At 30.7% G+C, this 20264-nt stretch overlaps 1 protein-coding gene across 4 annotated transcripts in view; it reads right to left on the bottom strand.

Moving 5' to 3' along the window:
- The window catches only part of LOC107993233 (cholecystokinin receptor type A-like), a 32402-nt gene extending 12177 nt beyond the window's left edge, over window positions 1-20225 (bottom strand). The window contains exons 1-3 of one of the 4 annotated variants that reach the window (XM_062086724.1): window positions 16314-20225; window positions 8001-8535; window positions 3978-4092 (exon numbers count right to left, since the gene is read on the bottom strand). In XM_062086724.1, coding sequence (XP_061942708.1) covers window positions 3978-4092; window positions 8001-8315 — 430 coding nt within the window. In that variant the 5' untranslated portion in view covers window positions 8316-8535; window positions 16314-20225. Of the gene's footprint in view, window positions 1-3977; window positions 4093-4382; window positions 4533-8000; window positions 8536-16313 lie in introns of those variants that run through there. The other 3 variants (XM_062086722.1, XM_062086723.1, XM_062086725.1) reach the window with 3 other exon arrangements.
- Window positions 20226-20264: the final 39 nt, after the last annotated feature.

The raw sequence follows: 20264 nt of genomic DNA, 5'->3' as shown, positions 1-20264 counted from the left end.
ATTCAACTTACATTCAAGCTACGATTTTCAACACGTAAAGTGTTTCTCCTCTTTTTCCTCATTTTAATGCAATTTTTTCCTATAATTTTTTGAATTATCATCCCCTATCGTCAAATAAATTATTTTAAGATAGAGATTTTATAGGCGTTAATAACAATGACGAAATAATTATTTCCCAAAGAGAAGACATAAAATTCATACGTGTAAACGCCGCCGCGTTTGAATTTCATTAGACTGAATTATGCAAACTGTGGGGTAAGTTTTTCATAACCCCTATTGAATGCCCCTTTACCCACGCCATTGTATAAATTACCATCTTCGTTAGGCGAGGTTATGCTCGAATACAAGGCACATACAAGTTTACAGGTATCAGATGTAATCGTTTATTGCAAAATTATTCATATTAGAAATGTGTGTGTTTCTAATTTACATGTTAGATCGTGTGCAGTTGGAAATTGTCAGCGAGCTTCAATTTCGAAAACGTACGACGATGCAGTGGACTATGATGACAGCTACGTACTACTACTAGAACGTAACTAGTTGTAAACTAGTATTATATTTGCAATAATACTCATCTTGATAAATGTTCCAGGCAGTGAAACGAATTTAAATAATCAAGCGTTTGCAATTTTAATTTTTATTACACAGATATTTGTCGAATAATTCAAATTGATTCCATAATTGAAATTGTAAAAATGATTTATTATGGAACATGTTGAATTTTTTTTCTATAGGTTAGTAGGATTAAAAGTGAAAAAAATTCTTTGAATCAGAGAAATTCCTAATAGTAACTTGTCAAAAAGAAAGAAAAGAAAAATTATCGTAGGAGTAAAAGTTAAATGAAAAACTTTTTTTAAGATTATAAAAGGAAGATACTCCAGTTTCGTTTATTTCGAACGTGATTGTTTTTATATTGTTTTTATAAAAACCTTTCATTATTCCTTCCCTCTTTCCTTTCTTTACTTTGAGTAAAGAAACAATATTAAACTGAATGAACCAAATGAACAATTTTTTGCTAAGAAAAAATATATCACAAAGTGAAATAATTAAAATAACGAGAATAGAATAAAACAATCTTAAAATATTACTGAACCGAAAGCAATTCATTAAATCGTGAAATTTTTAATATAAGAATAAATTTGCAGATGATATATGTTTCAATAAATTATATAAACAAGAAATAAATAATAATATTATTATTAGTATAATTATTATAGATAGAGTATTATCATCTATTTACAAATTTGAATATATTTCGTTACTTTGAAATCACTTCCATTATTAATATATATATATATATAACTTTCGATGAACATTATAATAGATACAAATTAAATTGAACGTTTAATGTTTCATAACGTTTAAAATATATGAGTACGAGATGTTACAGACACCATATCTCGATGAAGTGTCAGAATAATTATAGAAATTAATTCAATCAATTAAATCAAATTAAATACCATCCTCGTTCCAGGTAAAATTGAATGAACTCTAATAAGCAGGGAATTAATAATAATCGTTACAGAGTTACTAAGTAAACGTAAACGTGTTAAAAATTATCCTTACAATATATACCAGTTCATGATATAATAATTCGGCATGAGCAAACAATCTGAAAATGCAAATTACACTCGACAACACGAAATGTTATTTGCTCCCGATCTCTATTCAACGACTGCTCCATTCGACGATTATTCAACGCACGCATCGTCCGCACAATATAACCCGACACCCGAATATTCCTCTTTTCTTCTATTTTACAATATCTTCCATTCGCGTCGGCCAACAAACAGCGCACATATTATCCCAGAATACATTTGGCTACGTCCATACGAAATTTCGCATAATATTTTTCTTTCGCGACCTAATCTCAAACTCGCGTATTTTCTTCTTTGCATCGAGAGAGAGAGAGATTTGATCTCATAGAGAGATAGAAGAAAAAGGAAAAACTCGCTGGATAGATTCGCATATGATTTATAATCTATTAGAGTTCGTCAGAAGGAAAAGTAATGAATAAATTTTGCCATTTCGTTCGGTTAATGTGCGATCAATCTCGAAAAGAGAGAGAACGAGAGAAAATTCGATTTCTGAAAACATAATATCAATGGAAATCAACCCTCTCTCCCCCCCCTCTGGAGTCACTTCAAAGAGTAAATGAAAGACTTCAAAAGGATACTATTAAATTCCAAACCGTATCAAATCTTCTCTACGAGAAAAATAAATTATCCTTTCTGGTATTTTAGAATTCGATATGGCGTTAAATTTTTATGGAATAAAATGGAATAGAAAGGAAAATGAAAAAAAGAAAAGAAGATATGCTTATTATAGATATTATAATTTTATATACATATGTATATAGAGTAAACATCTGCATACGTAATGTCATTCTTAAATTAAATTATAAAAATTAAATTATCTTATAACTTTTTATAATTTTTTGGATGCTGATAATTTCAGCTTTTTATTTTTAACTGGTTATATATTGATTCCAGCTTCGAAACTTCTACAGATGACGTTTGTTCTATATCTGCGGATATACGATCGAAATTCTACATTCCTAAAATTTGTTTGAAACTAAAGCTCAACTTTGAACGACGTCTTCCACCCAACAGTCATCTCTATTTTATGTAGCAAAGCAAAGCTGTATCGGAAATGCAATTTCGCCCTATCGAACATGTTTTCAGTGTGATGATATTTTCGAAACGATGATATTTTTCACGCATGCTTAGCTAGAAGAGATAAACGTTGTAAAATAAAAATTATTACCCGATTAAATTTGAATCATGACGTAGAATCTTGACATAGGATTTTATTACGATTTATTTCATTTTTATTACTATTTCGAAAAATAATTTAATAACCGATAACGTTTAATTCATTAAATAAATGAATTTAATACTCGTTTCACTTTCTCTTTTTAAATATGAATACGAACACTTTTTGGTATTTTATTAATCCTTTGTTCGAGCAACCATTCCGCTGCAATTCCTTTTAAAACGGAAATACAATTGTATAAATTTATAAATCGGAAAAGAACTCGTAGAAATTTAATACGATACTCCTTTACTAATTTCATGAATAATAATTAACAAAAATAATAACCGATATTTCAACAAAAAATATTAACAAAAATAATAACCGATTTTAAATGAAATGATGAAAAATATACGAAAATATTAAAAACATTTTATAAATTCATTGATTCTATTGATTTTAATTTTTTGCTTCAATATTTGCTTATGCAAATACATATATATACATTTGGTGATCTCTTTTTCCACGCGTGTTCAACACATATGTTTGCACACGTGTTTATCAATATATTGTAATTATAAGCCATAATCTTTAATATATATAGTTTTTAAATAAATAAAAATTATTTTTATATCATTAATATTAAAAAAAAGATTGATGTAGTAATGCCATTCATATTTTGAAAAAGTTAAATAAGATCCTAAAAGTGATTAACGCGTCAATCATTTGAAAACTTTTTTGATGTATCTTAGATACAAAAATTGGAAATCTGATTAAACTTGGAACTAAATCGTAAAGTCGATACTAGCAAGAAACCTTCTTATTTTCTTTACCATTTTTGTAGCGCGGTTTTTCTTAGAAAAATTGTGAAAAGTTAAAAATATAAAATCTCGTGAAATAATTCTACTCTGATGTGAAATTTTTCACCGGTAAATCTTCAATATTCTAATTTCTACTATTTCTATTCTTATTTAATCTAAAATTTCGTTCCTCGTCAATTAAAATGCAAAATTGTCTTTACGTTTCGATTATTCTATTTCGTTTCGTCTTTATCGTCTTTCGCAAAAGTATCGCGATTACATTCTTTCCGCGATATTTATCAAATATGCAAACATTCTTATTTATAATTACAAATCTCACTTTATATTTCAAGATTAAATTTTTGAACGAGAATGGAATGGAATCCAAATAATTTTATATTACAACGATCAAATAATACATACCTTGAAAATACGGTATTAGTTTGCACATCGTTATACCAAAAACAAAATTCTTCAGAACTTGTCCAAGAAGTGTAAAAGGCATGCAAAAGACGCCGAGCAGCAGATCCGAAACCGCCTGTAAATTAACGAAATATTTTATATATAAAATAAGCAAATTTTCATAGGAATTTAATTCGGGTGAACAGAAAATAAATTGCAAACACAATTGCAGCAATGTTATTAAAGTTTCTGTTCATTTATGCGCATTTATCTCTATCTTCCGTATCTTCTCATTTAAAGCAAAATAAATACAAACGAACCAGTTGAATAAAACAATCGTGGCCGGATAAATGGATTAACGCCACTGCGGCCAGACGAAGTGGAATAAGACTATTATATCAAATACAGATGCAAAGTAATAGATACCATAATTGAACAAGTAGAGCGAACTGATCGTGATCAAACGAGTAGCACAAGTCAATCATTTCTTTACAGAGATACAGCATACAAGAGAATTATGAAGAGAAGAACGACTATTCAAAATTGACTAAACCGAGATGAATAATATTTTTAAGAATTTAATTTACGTCGTGAGGATACCTCTCTCTATTCGTGAATCGCGTCTACTTCGATAAAATTAAACTTCGACTGAAAGTTGGCACTGCAGAATGCAATCACCGTTCCTCACGCAATCTCGTTGCGAAATTTATAGAACATCGACCTCCTACGCATTAAGAAAAATGCGAGCAAACAGTGAAACGAAATTAGAATACCGATAGATGTTTGTTATTCCAGTGAAGCACGACAAGAAATTCAATCAACGGTATAGAGACTATAGAGACCTAGCTCTTCAATCTCGTGTGTATCATTAATGGCGAAGTTTTGCTTGGAATTTGTTCCAAATATCGTGTTTAACGATCATCGATAAATCCAACATCACTCGATACGTATGATACTAATTTCCATTTGAATTAATTAATCGGCGTGATTTCATTATTTTCTCGTCTTACAACGCTTCATCGAATATATATTGTGCAATTTAATTTTATTGAACAACAGGATATTCTATATTCTCGTGTTTATTATCATTTTATCTGAATTGTTTCGAGAATTAAAAATTTATATTTGTGAAAAAATGATTTTTAATTAAAATAATGTGTATATATATATATATATATTTGTATATTTGAATTTTGATTTTGAATAAAAGAAATAGATAAAAAGCAATTTTAAATTCGTGGAAAAACCGTGTAGAGAACTATATATCAGAATTAATTTCTGCTTTTAACTATAACAAAGGGACGGAAATTATTAAAACGTTTCATTATATTTCTCTTTTTGTAAGTTTCCTTCAAAATTTTTAATTGTTTCTCCATTACATATATTGCAATAATTTTAAAATTCGTACAATTTTTATGCTAATTTAATATTACATAGCTCGAAATTAATGACAATTGCATACCGTTATAGAAATAGTTGATTTATAATTGTCCGTGATTAGATTATCGTAATATCGATTAATTAATTATATAATAATTAAACTGCAAAAATAATTCTTCAATTCTTAAAATTAAAATAAATTACTGCAGAAAATAACAAGTTTTAAAAATATCAAAAATAATCAATAAATCATGTATAGTGTTTATACAAATCCATAGGGTAAACTCGAATTCGTGTCGTAAACCTCAATTCACACAAAATAATCCTGCAATTTATTGAATTGCATCGAATCGTTAAATACAGAATATTTTACATCGCTCAAATTTGAATTTACGATTTTGTACCATACACTGTATTTACATTTTTCCCCGATTTATCAGTGATTTATCACATTTTGACATATGAAAATTTTCTGCTTTATTTTATTTTTTTACTTTTTAATATTTTTCAAATATTTTTCAAAAATAGAAATTTTCAAATTCTATAACAAACTACATGAATTACTAAGAAAGATTTTCTTCAAATATTATATTTACGTTTAATTAAGAAAATTAAAAATGTAAGGTAAAGAATTAGCAAATGGTCGAAAAAAAAAATGAAATAAAATTATACAAAACTACATGTATAAAGATGATTCTAATTTTAATGTAAATTCACAAGGATTAATTCTCGACTTAATTATACTGGATTTTCATTTTCGTTCTTATTCTATAATTTTGCTTCGTGTGTTTTTTCGCGAAATAAAAATAAACACGATTCTTCTATTTTTCTCAAAATGAAAAATTATTAAGTTTATTTATAGCTTACGTTAAGATATAAATGAACCATTAGTTTTTTTCTAACGATGATATTCATCTTCTGACAAGTGTGTTCAATTTCTCAAATTCGCAAAATGATTGCAGTAAAGTATATTTGAATTATTGAAAATTAGAGAAATATATCAAATACATTCAAAAACTAAACGACCAAGAAATTATTAAAAAATTAAACATTATACAGAGATCTATCTGTCAGATTTAGACATCAGTATGACTGTTCATACACTTCTTTCTTTCTTTTTTCTTTTTTACACATAGCATACGCATTCAGAATCGAAAAGCAATTACAGAGAGAAATAGGTCTCTGTATAAAGGAAAAATAGATAGTAGGTTTCGATTCCGTTCGTTATGCGTGGAGAATAATCCGTACTACGTAGATTAAAACTCTTTGACGGCATTGATCGAAAATCAATTTCGTCGTAGGAAACAATAAAGGTTTTGTTGAGAAGTGGCGTGCATTCGAAGGAAAAACGAATATTTCGTGCAAGAATGGAATTGAAGTAGAAAAATGATCAAATTTTCTGCTTTGCATCAACCCCTCGGTCCCCTTGGTGAAAATATCGAATATGTACGATCCACACAATTCTAATAATTTCTTCATTTTAATAAATTGAACAAAATTTTGGAAAATTTTAATAATTGATAAAAATTGAATAAAATTTGAATAAAACATCGGTTGAATATTACTGACCTAGATTATCGAATTAATTAATCCTCCTCTAATTGGTGCTATATGAAGGGAAAAGATAAAATTTTTGATTCATTAGTTTTTAGTTTTATAACCCCTGTTATCTTCCACTTAGTAAGGGATTCCACTTTCATCCCTTAATACTTTTTCCTGTAATTTTCAATTAGCAAAAATAATCAGCGAATGATAAAAATGGTATTATTTTATAGCTTTAAGTCATCCTATCGGGATAGCGATCTGTTAAATCTGTTAAATCGTATCTAGTTGAAGCTTGAGAATATCGAAGAAGGAAACGATCGAATTTCAATATCGTACACGTGATAAATAAATATAACGCCTATAATGGATAGGAATGTCTTTTTTCTTTTTTAGATATTTTTTTTAATTCAACAAGTTTCATGATATTTATATTATTACGAGTAGCATATTTTTTTCTTATTTTAAATAAAATTCACCCGAAATAGCCTACGAAATTATCTATTTTCAAAGGTAGTTTTCAGAACGAAGAAATATTGCTAAAAATTCACCACGCTATTGTGTGCCTCGCGTTAAAGCACGAACCGTGTTCGTTACCAATAGATATTGCCGGAACCTTTATCAAGTTTAACCGTTCTGAAACACATCCATCATTCATATCTTAAAGTGTATCAGGCGAAATGAATGGAAAAAACTTACTACAATATCCTATACCTCGTTTAAAAAAATCTCGTTTACTTTACTTTGCTCGATATCCAAATTAATATAAATTATAATCGAAAAATAAAATTTTTAAGTCGAGAAAAATTCTTGATCTGTCGGCCAATTATTCAATTCTCACGGGCTATTTAAATCGACTCGAAAAAAAAATCGAATTCGAACAATCCTCGCTCTAAAAAAATATCCCTCAAATTCATAAATTAACCATTAATCACTTGAAAATCATGTGCAATCCATCTTTCAAAACATGGCACAAAATTAATCGAATAAAAATCGAATAACAATCCTGCTCGTTAAGTGATCATTTATCCAGATGGAAGTGAAGCAAAAAAAAAAGTAAATAAATAAATATCAAACATTAAATTGGATATTATAAAAATGAATGCGAAAATTCTTTTTTACCAGGTTTAATAAATAAACGTTGGTCACTGTCCTCATCCTCTTGTTACGTGCCAGGGTGATCAGCACCAACGAATTCCCAACGATGGAGAGGAGAAATATTATTCCGTACAGAGGGACGATCAAACTCTCGAGCAGATTCGTTTGGCCGTAATGCGTGGCCGCCACTGTTGGCAACGTTGTCACGTTCAAAACGGAGGACGTAGTTGTTGGCTGGGGCAGATTGGTGGCGAACGATTGATCCAGATCGGAATTACCAAAATAATTGGCCATCGTTCCGGTATCGGTTTCGTTGTAATTCGTGGCCGACATCATCATCTTATTCAAAACGACCGTTCACAGTTCAACCCCATTTAAAGGGGTTTACGATACGATTGTGCAACGCGATCGAATTTGATCGATGTTCCGTGTTCCATCCATGGATGGTCGCCTCTGTGAAATCGGTGTTAAACGATTAAACTTAAGACTCGTGCCGATATCTACGTGAAATCGATTCTCTTCGCCTTGTAAATTTGATTTTGATATTCCGATAACGATTCTGAAAAAATAAACAGAGATTTATCTGATTAGTAAAATTTTCGTGTATTTGAATATATATATATATAATATTTTTTATTCGAATCAATTTTTGATTTAAAATTTATTTGTTGTTTATCTTTTCGTTGATCGTGGTTTCTGTAATTTTTTTTTAAGTACTTATTAATCGCTATCTCGTCCATCCGATCTTTTTATTCAATTGTCAAGAAATTTATGAAGAGATGGAAATTTTTAGTGCGTAATTTATAGGATTCGAATAAAAATCCTTTGGAATGAGAAAAGACTTTGTTTCTTATTTGTGTAATAAATTGTGTGTACATATTTTATTCCAGATATAGATTGCTTCTTTAAGATGAGAAAGAAAAAAGTAAATATCTTTTTAATAAGAAATCTCTTTCTTCCAATGTATAAATAACCAATGTATAAATAACCATTCTCAATTTCCAAAATGTTATATTTATCAAATTTTGAAGAACTGTTTCAAAATATTTCTGCTAATAAAACTTGTTTCAAATTTATAGCTGCGATTATATTATATCTCACTGCTTTAATCCTAGAAAAACCGTGCAAGTTATTTCAGAATCATTTTGAAATGACAGTTGGAAAATAGTATTTAAAAAGAAAAATCGTGGCTTTAGTTCCTCGAGCTTTTTATGATCCCAAGAATTTTTAATATTCTCCTAAGACGCCACTCTTAAGACTTTCGTGGCATAAACTGCACCAAAATGACATAGATCATGCTGACGATCAAATTGAATAGATTAAATGGCACACGGTGTATCGAATAACTTAACGGATATGACAGCTGTAAAGCATCTGGGGCTTCTCTGACCTCTGCTCGTACTTCCCGTTGCAGATGTTACCCTTAACTACCCATCACGATAGATGTGGTTCTGCATACGTAAAGAATTTCGAAGAAGATCATTAACTACCACCGCCATCTTTATATTTAAGAAGAATGTTAAACTCCTTTAAAGTTATCGTCTTAATGCATCTACTTTAATGTTTAAAATGAGCATCGAATGTTCTCAAAGTTAAATTAGAATTTATATATATATATACATATATTTATATAATTCTTAATAGAATTTTGTACAAATTGAGTGTAATAGAAGCATTACACAGTAATACTTAAGAAGGCTTATTAAGAAATTACATTGAAAAGCTTATACAAACTTTCGATCCCTTTCATTCGTCATTGAACTAAACTGTTACTAAACGAAATATCGCAGACGGTAAAGAAGATTGGTTAAATCTTATTAATAAAATCTTATTATAATCGTGTATATCGTTAGGAATATAAACTTGTTGAATCGTAGTAACCCATTACGAGATCACGACGACTCTCGTCGGGGCGATTCGTCTTCGTCAGCCTTTATTATAAACCGTTCGTTCCAAGTTCAGATATAAAATTGGAAATCTATCTGAGAAGAAATCTCGTGGAAAGTTATACATAAATTTCAATCCGATGTTCGAATATTATTCTTTGATCTGGAAAGGAAATATAAGTTTCGAACAATTAGTTTTATGATTAAAAATAAATAATTTCGTTATCGTTTCGTATTTCGTATGCATATATGAAGTTAACCGTGACAGAGGAGCAAAAAGTTATTATGTAAGACAGATAGACGTTTAAATGCAAAAAGTTTGAGTAACAAATGAGTTGTTTGAATTGAAGTTGTGCGAGACGGTCTCTTGTGGAATCAAGTTTGATTGGAGAACAGTGAGCAAGAATTTAACGAAGTGCTATGAATTCTTAAAAACCATTTCTCCGAGCGAGGAATTATTCGAAACTTTTCCTCGTACGTTTTACGTAAAGAATAATGAAGAATTTTGAATAATCGAAAGGAACCGAGTTATTAACGAAAGAGGCATGAATTCTTAAGTACTGTCTTTCAAGGGAAAAATTATTCGAAACTCTTCTCTACGCTCCCTTGCCGCGTTATTATTTGAATAATGAGAGATTGATCGATGAAAAATCATAATGAATGAACGAATAAAATCGAATGAAAAAAATTTCTTTTCTTCTTAGGAATAATTAATAACACAAGAATAATTTACAAGAATAATATAAAAGAAAATTACGATATTTTGTATCAATTTTATAAAAATTTAAAAGTACAAGTGAAATATATAATGATTATTTGAAATTTACCTTAAAATATTCACCGATATTTCCACTTTCGTTTCGCGTGTGTTTACGTATACAGCACGAAAATGGGTATACGTGAGCGTTTTCACGAACTGATATGCATTGATATGATCATCACGAATACGAGTACTTTTTTTCTGGAAAAAACCTAATCCTAATTAGATTAAAATAAAAAAAACTTAATATTTATAAATCACATTTAACGAATATTAATATTCAATGTATATATTTGTTTTATTTATTTATTTTATTGTCGCATAAAATTTATTTTTAACAATATATTTTATCGGAAAAATGTATTGATCCGGATGATGAATGAAATGCACTTGCACACTCTCAAATCGTATTTATTGGGCATAATTAATAAGCTTATTCGTGGAAATACATTTACACCTATTCAGGAAGCGTGTTAACACGTTAACGTACGTACTGAGTGTGTTACAGTGCACGATATTCATTATATTATCATTAAAAAAACATGGAAATTTTCAGAAGAATTTTCCACGATAATGAAGAAGATCGAAGTTTCTGTTGGCCAATTTTCAGCTGCACACAATACGAGTAAATTTACATAGTTTCAAGCAACGTCACGTCATCACTTTTCCCTCTTTAAATAAAATTTTATCGAAACATTGGACGCTTCTCGGCGGTAAACAAAGCGGTAATTGCAAAATTTGATTGAAATTGATGAATTTTTTTTTTTTTCTTCTTAAAATCAAATCATCATTTCGAGATTTGATTTCTCGGGACGAGTAACTCAATTTTGTAGAATGCAAGTTGGAACGTTTCGAATTGTCGATCGAGAGATAGACGCTAGAAACGTCAGATATCTGTTGGTTTCAACCGAATTATTGCCATTTGTCTCGAGTCGAAATCAAAACTCGATCGTAAATTAATTCGTAATATCGATTTGCAATCTAAAATAGCGAGAATTTCTGTCTCTTCCCAGTACAAAACCACGATTGAAATATGTCTTTGTAGTCGCACACAATGCATGCGGAATCACGAAACTTTGGCAAGAGTTTCGTTTCTCTTTCCTAGAAAATGAATTAATGAAGCTACTGAAGTGGTATTTTGCAATTTTAATCAAGATTGAGTGGAAGACATTCAGAGAAAAATATATAGCAAGGTATATAACTTTTGCAATTGATATATATATATATCTTTCACAAATAATATTACTAGCAGAAATCTTCCTTGGAAAGTGGATAACGTGGATTAAATATACGTACACGCAATCATACGTGTGTGATCTATAAGCAAATGGACACGACGACCCGAATCGAATGGATAATGAGAAATTGATCTCACGATTTCAAAGTGGAACATCAACGGTCGGCAAATATTGATAATTTCATTTTATCAGTTGAATAATAATAAAATAAAAGATTATTTATGATTAAATAAATAACAAATGACTAAATAAACGTACAGATTGAATTCTCTCTCTCTCTCTTGCATATTTAATGGTAAACGATGTTGCATTGTAAATATTATTGCGAGGGAAGAAATTGAAATCGACGACTCGAACTTTAAAAATATCGAAAATCATAGAAAAATAAAAAGAAGAAAATAAAGAAGAGAATTACTTACGGGTCAAGAAGCTTTTTAAATTTCTTTTAAATTTTACATAAAGAGTAAAAAAATTATTTATTCCTCTTCTTATTTATTCATCGTACGATGTAAAATTCAAAGAGGATAAAATATTCCTCCTATGATTCCTTACACAATGCAGTAAAAATTAAGAAGAAATAATTATCTGTATCCCCTTTCGAAGAGGATAAAAATAAACAATACAATTTTCAAAAGTGTTAAACTACTTCTTGGTTCGATCTTCGCGAAACTTTTTAACTCCAAAGTCGGGTAGATCAACTTGGGACAAATCTTTTTTGACAACTCAATTTCGATCATTTTTTTTCCCCCTCCCCTTCAATTATAATTCGAAGAAAAAAATCACGATAGGATTTCATTTTATCGAATCAATTTTTTTTGAAAACTTTAACGTCTATTTTGGATGAAACTTGGATAAGATTTTTAAATAGAAAAAAATAAAGACAGGACTCGATGATCTTACCTGATTAATTAATAAATAATTCTTATAGCTTAGTATCGTGTGTTAAACGTTTAATTGAAAATTGCAAATATTATTTATTTATCGTGAGAAATATAATTTATTTGCGTACAAATGAGGGAGGAAAGTACGTATGTATTATATTCGTAATATAATATATTTATATCGTAATAAAATATATGTGTTCGATAAATATTTCATCCGCGATTATTTTGCATAAATCTGACAAAATTTTATTCATTTTGCTACTTTCATTCCTGCCTTTATTTTCATCTTGTTGCGATTTTATCGTAAAATGTTTTATGCTTTTATCTTGAATAATTTTATTTCCATATATATTTTTTTTACAAAACTTTATACGATTTACTTTTTATACTTTTTCTTGAAATAAAAGTTCTTTTTATACTTTTATCCGTTTACGATTGATCACGCAATCGTATTTCTTATTATCGATGTTTAAAAAAAAAAATTGGCAAGACTAGTTTTTTTCCCATCAATTAATTACCTTTATATTAAAATTCCTTGTTTTTCTTCTCGGTTATAAGCGTAATGAGATAGCGTATTTAAAAATTATTAGATTTTTTTTTCTTTTTTTAGATCTTTCCAGAAATAATGAACTTTTTATCTTACGTTAATATTATTAGGAAAATATGAAAAATTATTTCGTTGATTTATAACGAAATGGTCTCTATGATATTATTGCGAACTATTGGACAATCGTTATATTAGTCAAGATTTTTTTAAATTCAACCCATTTGATTACAATTAATGATATTGAAAATTTTGGAATAATTTTTATTTTTTGAAAAAATTTAGTTTAAAATGACAAAAAGAAACGAAAATAAACATGAAATAAAATAATAGAAAATCAACGTCCATTTCTTAAGAAATATTCCATTCTCAAGATTCTCTCAAGGTTCATCTCAAATTGTATCGAGCTTTGCGCTACGTTGCTTAGAATTATAATGAAATAACTTCTCCTACAATTTTCCACGAAAATTTGAAAAAATCTTGCCACGAATATTCGACGAAAATGTCGCAAAGCGACGTGACGGATCGTTTTCAGCAAAAAAAGAAAAATGATTTCGATATATTTCACGTAATAAAAATCTCATTCTCTTGTTTATTCAAAACATTTTTTCTAAACATTGTTATTATCAGATATTTCTCATGCGAAAAGTTCATTGTTAGAAAACCTTTGCATACAAACGATTAGATATACACTTATAATTTTATCGTAGTTTGACAAATTCTATCATATCCAACGATTGTACATGTATTTTACATGGTCGAAATGGGCCAAAGAACAAAGAGAAGACAAGCGAATATTTTGCAACCCAGTCGTATCTGTGCTTTGTATTTGTAACTAATTAAACAATTTTTTTCGTTTCTTGAGAACGAATTTGTATGAAACTTTTATTCGCTTGTTCCTTAGAATAAATTCTCGTCTCGTTATACCTCACAATGTCGTAAACAATTAAATGGAGAAAATGGATGGTAAAGGATGTTGAAATATATTCGTATATAAGTGAAATATTAATGAATTCGCACAGATGGTTAAAATTATTTTTTCTTCTTTTTCTTCTTCTCCTTTTTAAGAAGTATTTCGTTAATCATTAATCGTTGTCGCGCGTTACTTATTTATTTTTTTTAATTTTACGAGAAGGTAAAATTCATATCTCCGTGAATATGAATTATTAATAGATTCAGAATAACGATAATTGTGCTACGTTACGTGTCCAAGAACACCTCGTTTGCCACGATAACCTCGAAATTTAGCGATTTTTAATACGAATTTCGTGCCTCGTTCAACCCAAGGCGTACCCGATTCTCGACCATATCGATTACCGTCACATCAATTATAATGGAAGAAAATTGAATAAAAATTGCTCGTGCAAAATGTGTCGTCGCCAAATATCTTTCAATTTGTCTGATTTCTCAGTTCTTCTAAACGAAATGCGTTTCGGAACATTATTCATAAATTATTCATCGTTCGCTCGACATTCTACCTTTATCCAATTATAACACTTAATTTCTCTCGTTAGTTACTTCAAATTTCAGGAATTCTGCTCGAATCGCTATTTATATTTGATATTAATATTTAATTTTCGATTTTCGAAATTATAAATTACATTTTAAAGGTAAACAATAGAAAAATTATATATTATATTTTGCCATAAATCATTAATTTTACACGTTATTATTCCAATTTTATTCGTAAAATTAGTAAAACCATATCGTTGTTTTGATAACACCACGAACAATTTTAATACTGTAAAGTCTTAAAGTCTCAAATATTGAATGAATTGTTAACAAAGTCACGTCGCGAAATTACGACAGTTTCTTATTCTGGTTTCGAGAAATAGATAAGAAATTCAGGATATATTGATCTTTAAAACAGACACACACGGTGTTTTCTCGGTCAACTTTAAAATGATAAAAAATGGATGGAAAATTTGATTTCCGGCGTGATTTAAAATGATCGCACGTGCGTGATACGTGTTCAAATGGAAATAATTTTAATCGCAACATATTTTTTTTTTTTAATATTTTAATAAAATCTCAACGAGTTCGAATTTCGAAATACTAGATTTCTACAATTTTCTGATATTCCATAAACGACGAATCTCATTTGATAATTATATTTCTTTCCTCTCTCTCTCCCCTCTCCACCCCTATTTCATTTTTTTCGAAGAAGAAATTTTCTCTTCTCGTTTGAAAAAAAAAACGCTTCTCAATTTGATAAAAATCGAAATACTTAAGATGACACAAGTTGGTGACAGAACGACATATCGACGAAAAATGAAAATTCGACAATGTGCCATCAGCATGAATTGAAACAATCGACAGGACGTAACACGTAATAGCGAATAATAAATCGATATGACCGTTAAATCACGAACAATCGTCGAAAATATTGAAACGTGTCTGGCAAATTTTTCTCCCCCTAATATGATATATCCGAAAAAATGAAAAAACGAATAAATTGTAATCTTCCTATGCATTTTTTTCGTTGAAAAAAAAACAACAATTAATGCAATTTCCCCTCCGCAATTACAAACTGCACAATACAATTAGTTTTTAATCAAACAAAAATTCTCTCTCGCATACAAGATCGCGGTGTACAAAAGATTTTTTCCTGAAAAAAAACCCATGTTTTCTTCTTCTTTTTTTTTTTCAATATCATTTAAAACCAAATGAACAAATGTACAAACTGGTAGAAAGATAATGACAAAGAATATTCGTTCGCGAAATTCTCTCTCGTTTCAATCCGTCCATTGTAAATTCATCTCCTCGTCCATCATTAATTAATGACGGATCGATCGAAATAAATTCATAGAGAAATTTATCTGTTTAACGCATCCAAGGTAGGGATAAGAGATAAGATAATTGATGGACAAGTATCAAGTTATTTGCTTTTGCAACTTGCTAACGCGGCCGAGTGCATACAATATCGCATACAATATCGTGATATATAAACGTGAATTGAATATTTGTCAAGGAATTACGTAGTTATATCACGTCATAAGTGCAGAGTGAACAAATATTTGCTTACCAACGTACGGCCAGCTTACATCCATCGATGAAAATAGTCGTCGAGCTCGTCGTTCAATCGTTGCTGAAACGGAGTAACAAGGAGGTATCGAAGTACTTTTTTATGATAATCCTGTTGCAGCGGATCAACCCACTACCGATATTTATTCGTATGGAAATAAGTCGAAAATAACCGAGTGATGTCGTACACATTTCACTTTGGAGATTTCACGATGAATTCACGATTCGAAGGAACGTTTCTTCTCGCAAGATTTTCGAACTTCCTGCCCCTCGTTCCACATTTAAACTCGGTCAAATCGAATAGTTTACAATAAACTTTCTCTTCGCGAATTCTCCTTCCTCTCTTAAATATCGCGTAAATATCTTTCAAATCCTTCGATCGGTGAACGAATTTTTAATTAAAACTTCTTTAACTTGGATCATCCACAATTCGTCGTTTTCTTCCACCTTTTTATTAGGTGAAAAGTTTCTCTTTCCTTGAAAATTTGTATATATCGTTCGGTATATATATATTGCTCTTAACGCATATCTTATTGCGAATATCTTACGCTTGTAAAACCGATAAATCCTTGCTTCGGTTCATCCGACAGATAGATCCGGCCGAGACTCTGGGGGGTTAAACGGGTCTTAAACAAGTTGAGTGAGAGTATCAGAAGGACGAGAATTTCTGAGATCACGATTGATCGACATTTTATGGTAATTGCTCCTAAGTTTCGACGAATTCGACTTCGAACCAGGATAGATTCTGTTCGTGATTGCGACGAATTTTCACCGTGTATAAATTCTGCTCTACATTCCGTATCGAATTGTACGGATGATAGTTGTGAACTATTGTATATGTGTCAAAGGATTCCGGAAATAGTTATCGTTCGTTTATGTTACGAAACGAATCCGTTTGATCCAAATGTCGATCTCGATCTTCACGATGCAAATTTTGTAACGAGCAGGCTTTATTTGGTTGGCAAACCTTGATAAAATGTCCACCGCTTGTTTACTGGAAAAAAATTAATTTAAATACGCCTATAAAATATTGATCGTGAACAGTTCGAGGTGCTTAGTATATTTGACGTGTCATTCGCGTATCATCCATAGAATTTCTTTAAATTAAACTTTCTTTCAATCGTAACGAAAAAATTGTCAATGATAAATATTCATAAAATAATTTATTATTTTTAATCGGTCTCTCGTATCGTATCTTCTTAAAAATTAACCTGTAAATCCGTCGATAAATTTGCCATTTCTCGGGACAATTCAGTTTCAAATTCATCAGAATTCAACATCAGTGTTTCCACATATGAACGATTAATTTTCTAAAGCAATTGTCAATTTCTGTCACAGGAAGGGAGAATACGATAATGGATCATCGCGTTATTGTCGCACGACACACACAAACGTTCCATCCTCCGGTTCGAAACGAAAAATCTTGATCTTCATGAAGGAAATATTCACTTTGCGTCGAATAAGTAAACGAAATCGATCGATTGGTCGCAAAAGAGAAAAAGAGAGAGCGGGAAGAGGAAAGATCGACGAGAAATTTGCGTTATTTCAACACTTTTAACAAATTTCCCCCCTCCCCCTTTTTCGCACGAGTCCTCTTCTCTCTTCTTCTTTACACATTCGAAAGAAATAAATCGCCTTTGATAACTCTCTGGAGAATCGTGAAGAGAAGAGAGGGGGAAAGAAAGAGAAAAGGAAAAGGAAGAATTACGCTTTCGTTGGTGCTTCCATTCGCGAGAACATTTTTTTTCATTTCATCGAGCGAAAGTTTAAATCGCGGCCAGCTATGGTTTCGAATGGTGACGCTCGGCGATTGGTAACGCGGCGCAAGTGGTGCGAGTCGACGAGCGAGCCGGCCCACGTACATCGACGCGCGCGCCACGAATCCTGGCCGCCGACTGAATCCAGGACCGCTTCTCCTCGCGCCAGCTCGCGCCACACTCTTCCTTCCTTCCTTCCACCACGGATCGTTCGTCGCCCGTCAATTATCCCTCTTTCTGCCATTCCAGATAACGCTTTTAGATAGAACTAACTAAAAGGTTAACCGAATTAACCTCTTCGGAGATACGCGTACGTGTCTTTTTAATTTTCGATTTTAAATTAAAATTATTTCAAAAAAGAGAGAGGAAAAAAATTAAAATTAAAATCCATCGAAGGATTCTTCGTCACGGGATCGTTCTTCGACGAAAAGAGGAAAAAGAGCGAGAAACGAAGTGGATATTTTATCTCGCTCGACGAATCGTGATTCAGCTCGCCGTTGCGTTTCGTGACTTTATGAAAGAAGGGGAGAGAAGAGTGGTCAACGGTAAAATTACAATCGCCGATTAATCAATTCGATCCCTTAATATTCTATTAGCCAGGGGATTAAGTACAGATATGTCGCTTTGCACGGGTATATGTACAGATATATATTGGTTTAACGTGAGATCGAACGGTTAATGTTTGAAAGGAGATTCGATTCGGAGGGATTTGTTTCGAGGGATTCGGATGTGTTCGAAAGGGGATTTCATCGGGTGAAAGATGCGATGGGATTTTTTCCTCGCCTTTTCCCCCCTCAAATTGGAGAGTTTAAAGTCAGGATCGACGCCCTTCTTTTCGATAATTAGAGAAATGGAGATGATACGATTAATCGAACTAAATGAAAATTGAAAAATTTCGTATTATTGTATTTCTCTCTGTTATTAATTCGATATTCATTCAATACCGTCGATTCGGTCTCGCTGATGTTACGAAGCTGATAAACGTGATATAAATGAAATAAAAAAAAAAAAGAAAGAAAGAAAGATTTTTATTTCGCCAATTTTTCACGATGGAATCCCGAACATTATCCTATTTAAATTCTTTGACGCGAATGCGAATCAGAGAATTTGAGGTCAACGATTATATAATAGAAATAAGCTTCCATCGTATCGAATACATTAATATTCGTCTTGCTATTACGAATGGTGCTTCCTGATTATAATTAGCTTGGCATAAATAAATTATGCGGTACACAAATATCATTCAGATATTATTAACTTGATATATTACGTAACCAGAATTTATTCGCATAATTAGATAATTATAGTGGTGTATTAATCAACGTATCGTTTCAAACTTAATACGCGTTAGAAAGTGGTATAATAATTATATTACAATTCTAATCGTGTTGTAAATAAAATGTACACGAAAAAAAAAAGAAAAAGTACGAATACACGATTGTATACATTTTCTGACTCTGAAATCGTGTACCATATGTATCAATCGAAAAGAAATATTTGGAATCGAAATGTAAATAGTATCATTTTTCACGAAACATTGAAAGAATATCGATCGACCAACCGGACAAAAGAATGTTCTACTTTAAATCGAGTCTTGGTTGGTCTTGACCTGTGATTTATTTCGAAAAATCCTTTTATCCCTTCGAAAATTATACAAAATTTTGCGAATTTTTTGGGGAAGAAAATTCATTGGACTAAGCTAGCAAAACGATCAGACCAGAGAGATGTCATCAAACGAATTAGATATTTCCTCGGGGAGAAAGTTTCACATTTGTTTTCATTGTTTCTAAATTAATTATATAAATTAATTATAAATTAATTAAAAAAAAAATTCACGTTCTCTGTGGGAAAAATTGAAAACATTTTCACGCGTAATAAATCGAAGATGCGCAGTGTCGCAAAACACGAAAAGCATTTCGAAAGGGAGTTCGTAAAGAACTGGCTGCTATATCTTGAAACTCGCACTGGGAAAGAAGGGAGAAACTGTACGTAACTTATTCAATAAAATGCTGACTCCATGAACACGAGTTTTTCTTCAAACTTTCCCTTTGATATCGCTGTGAACTTTCTCAACTATATATAATGTAACGCAGAAAACTAACAGAGTGTGGAGGAACACGATCGTCTCTCTCTTCTTCTTTCTTTTCTTTTTTTTTTTTTTCAAAATTTTCATTTAAAAACGAAATATACGATTT

The sequence above is a fragment of the Apis cerana genome, linkage group LG16 (genome assembly GCF_029169275.1).
Source record: "Apis cerana isolate GH-2021 linkage group LG16, AcerK_1.0, whole genome shotgun sequence".
NCBI lineage: Eukaryota > Metazoa > Arthropoda > Insecta > Hymenoptera > Apidae > Apis > Apis cerana.
Note: the sequence above shows the minus strand (reverse complement) of the source record. Positions and strands in the feature narration are given on the sequence as shown.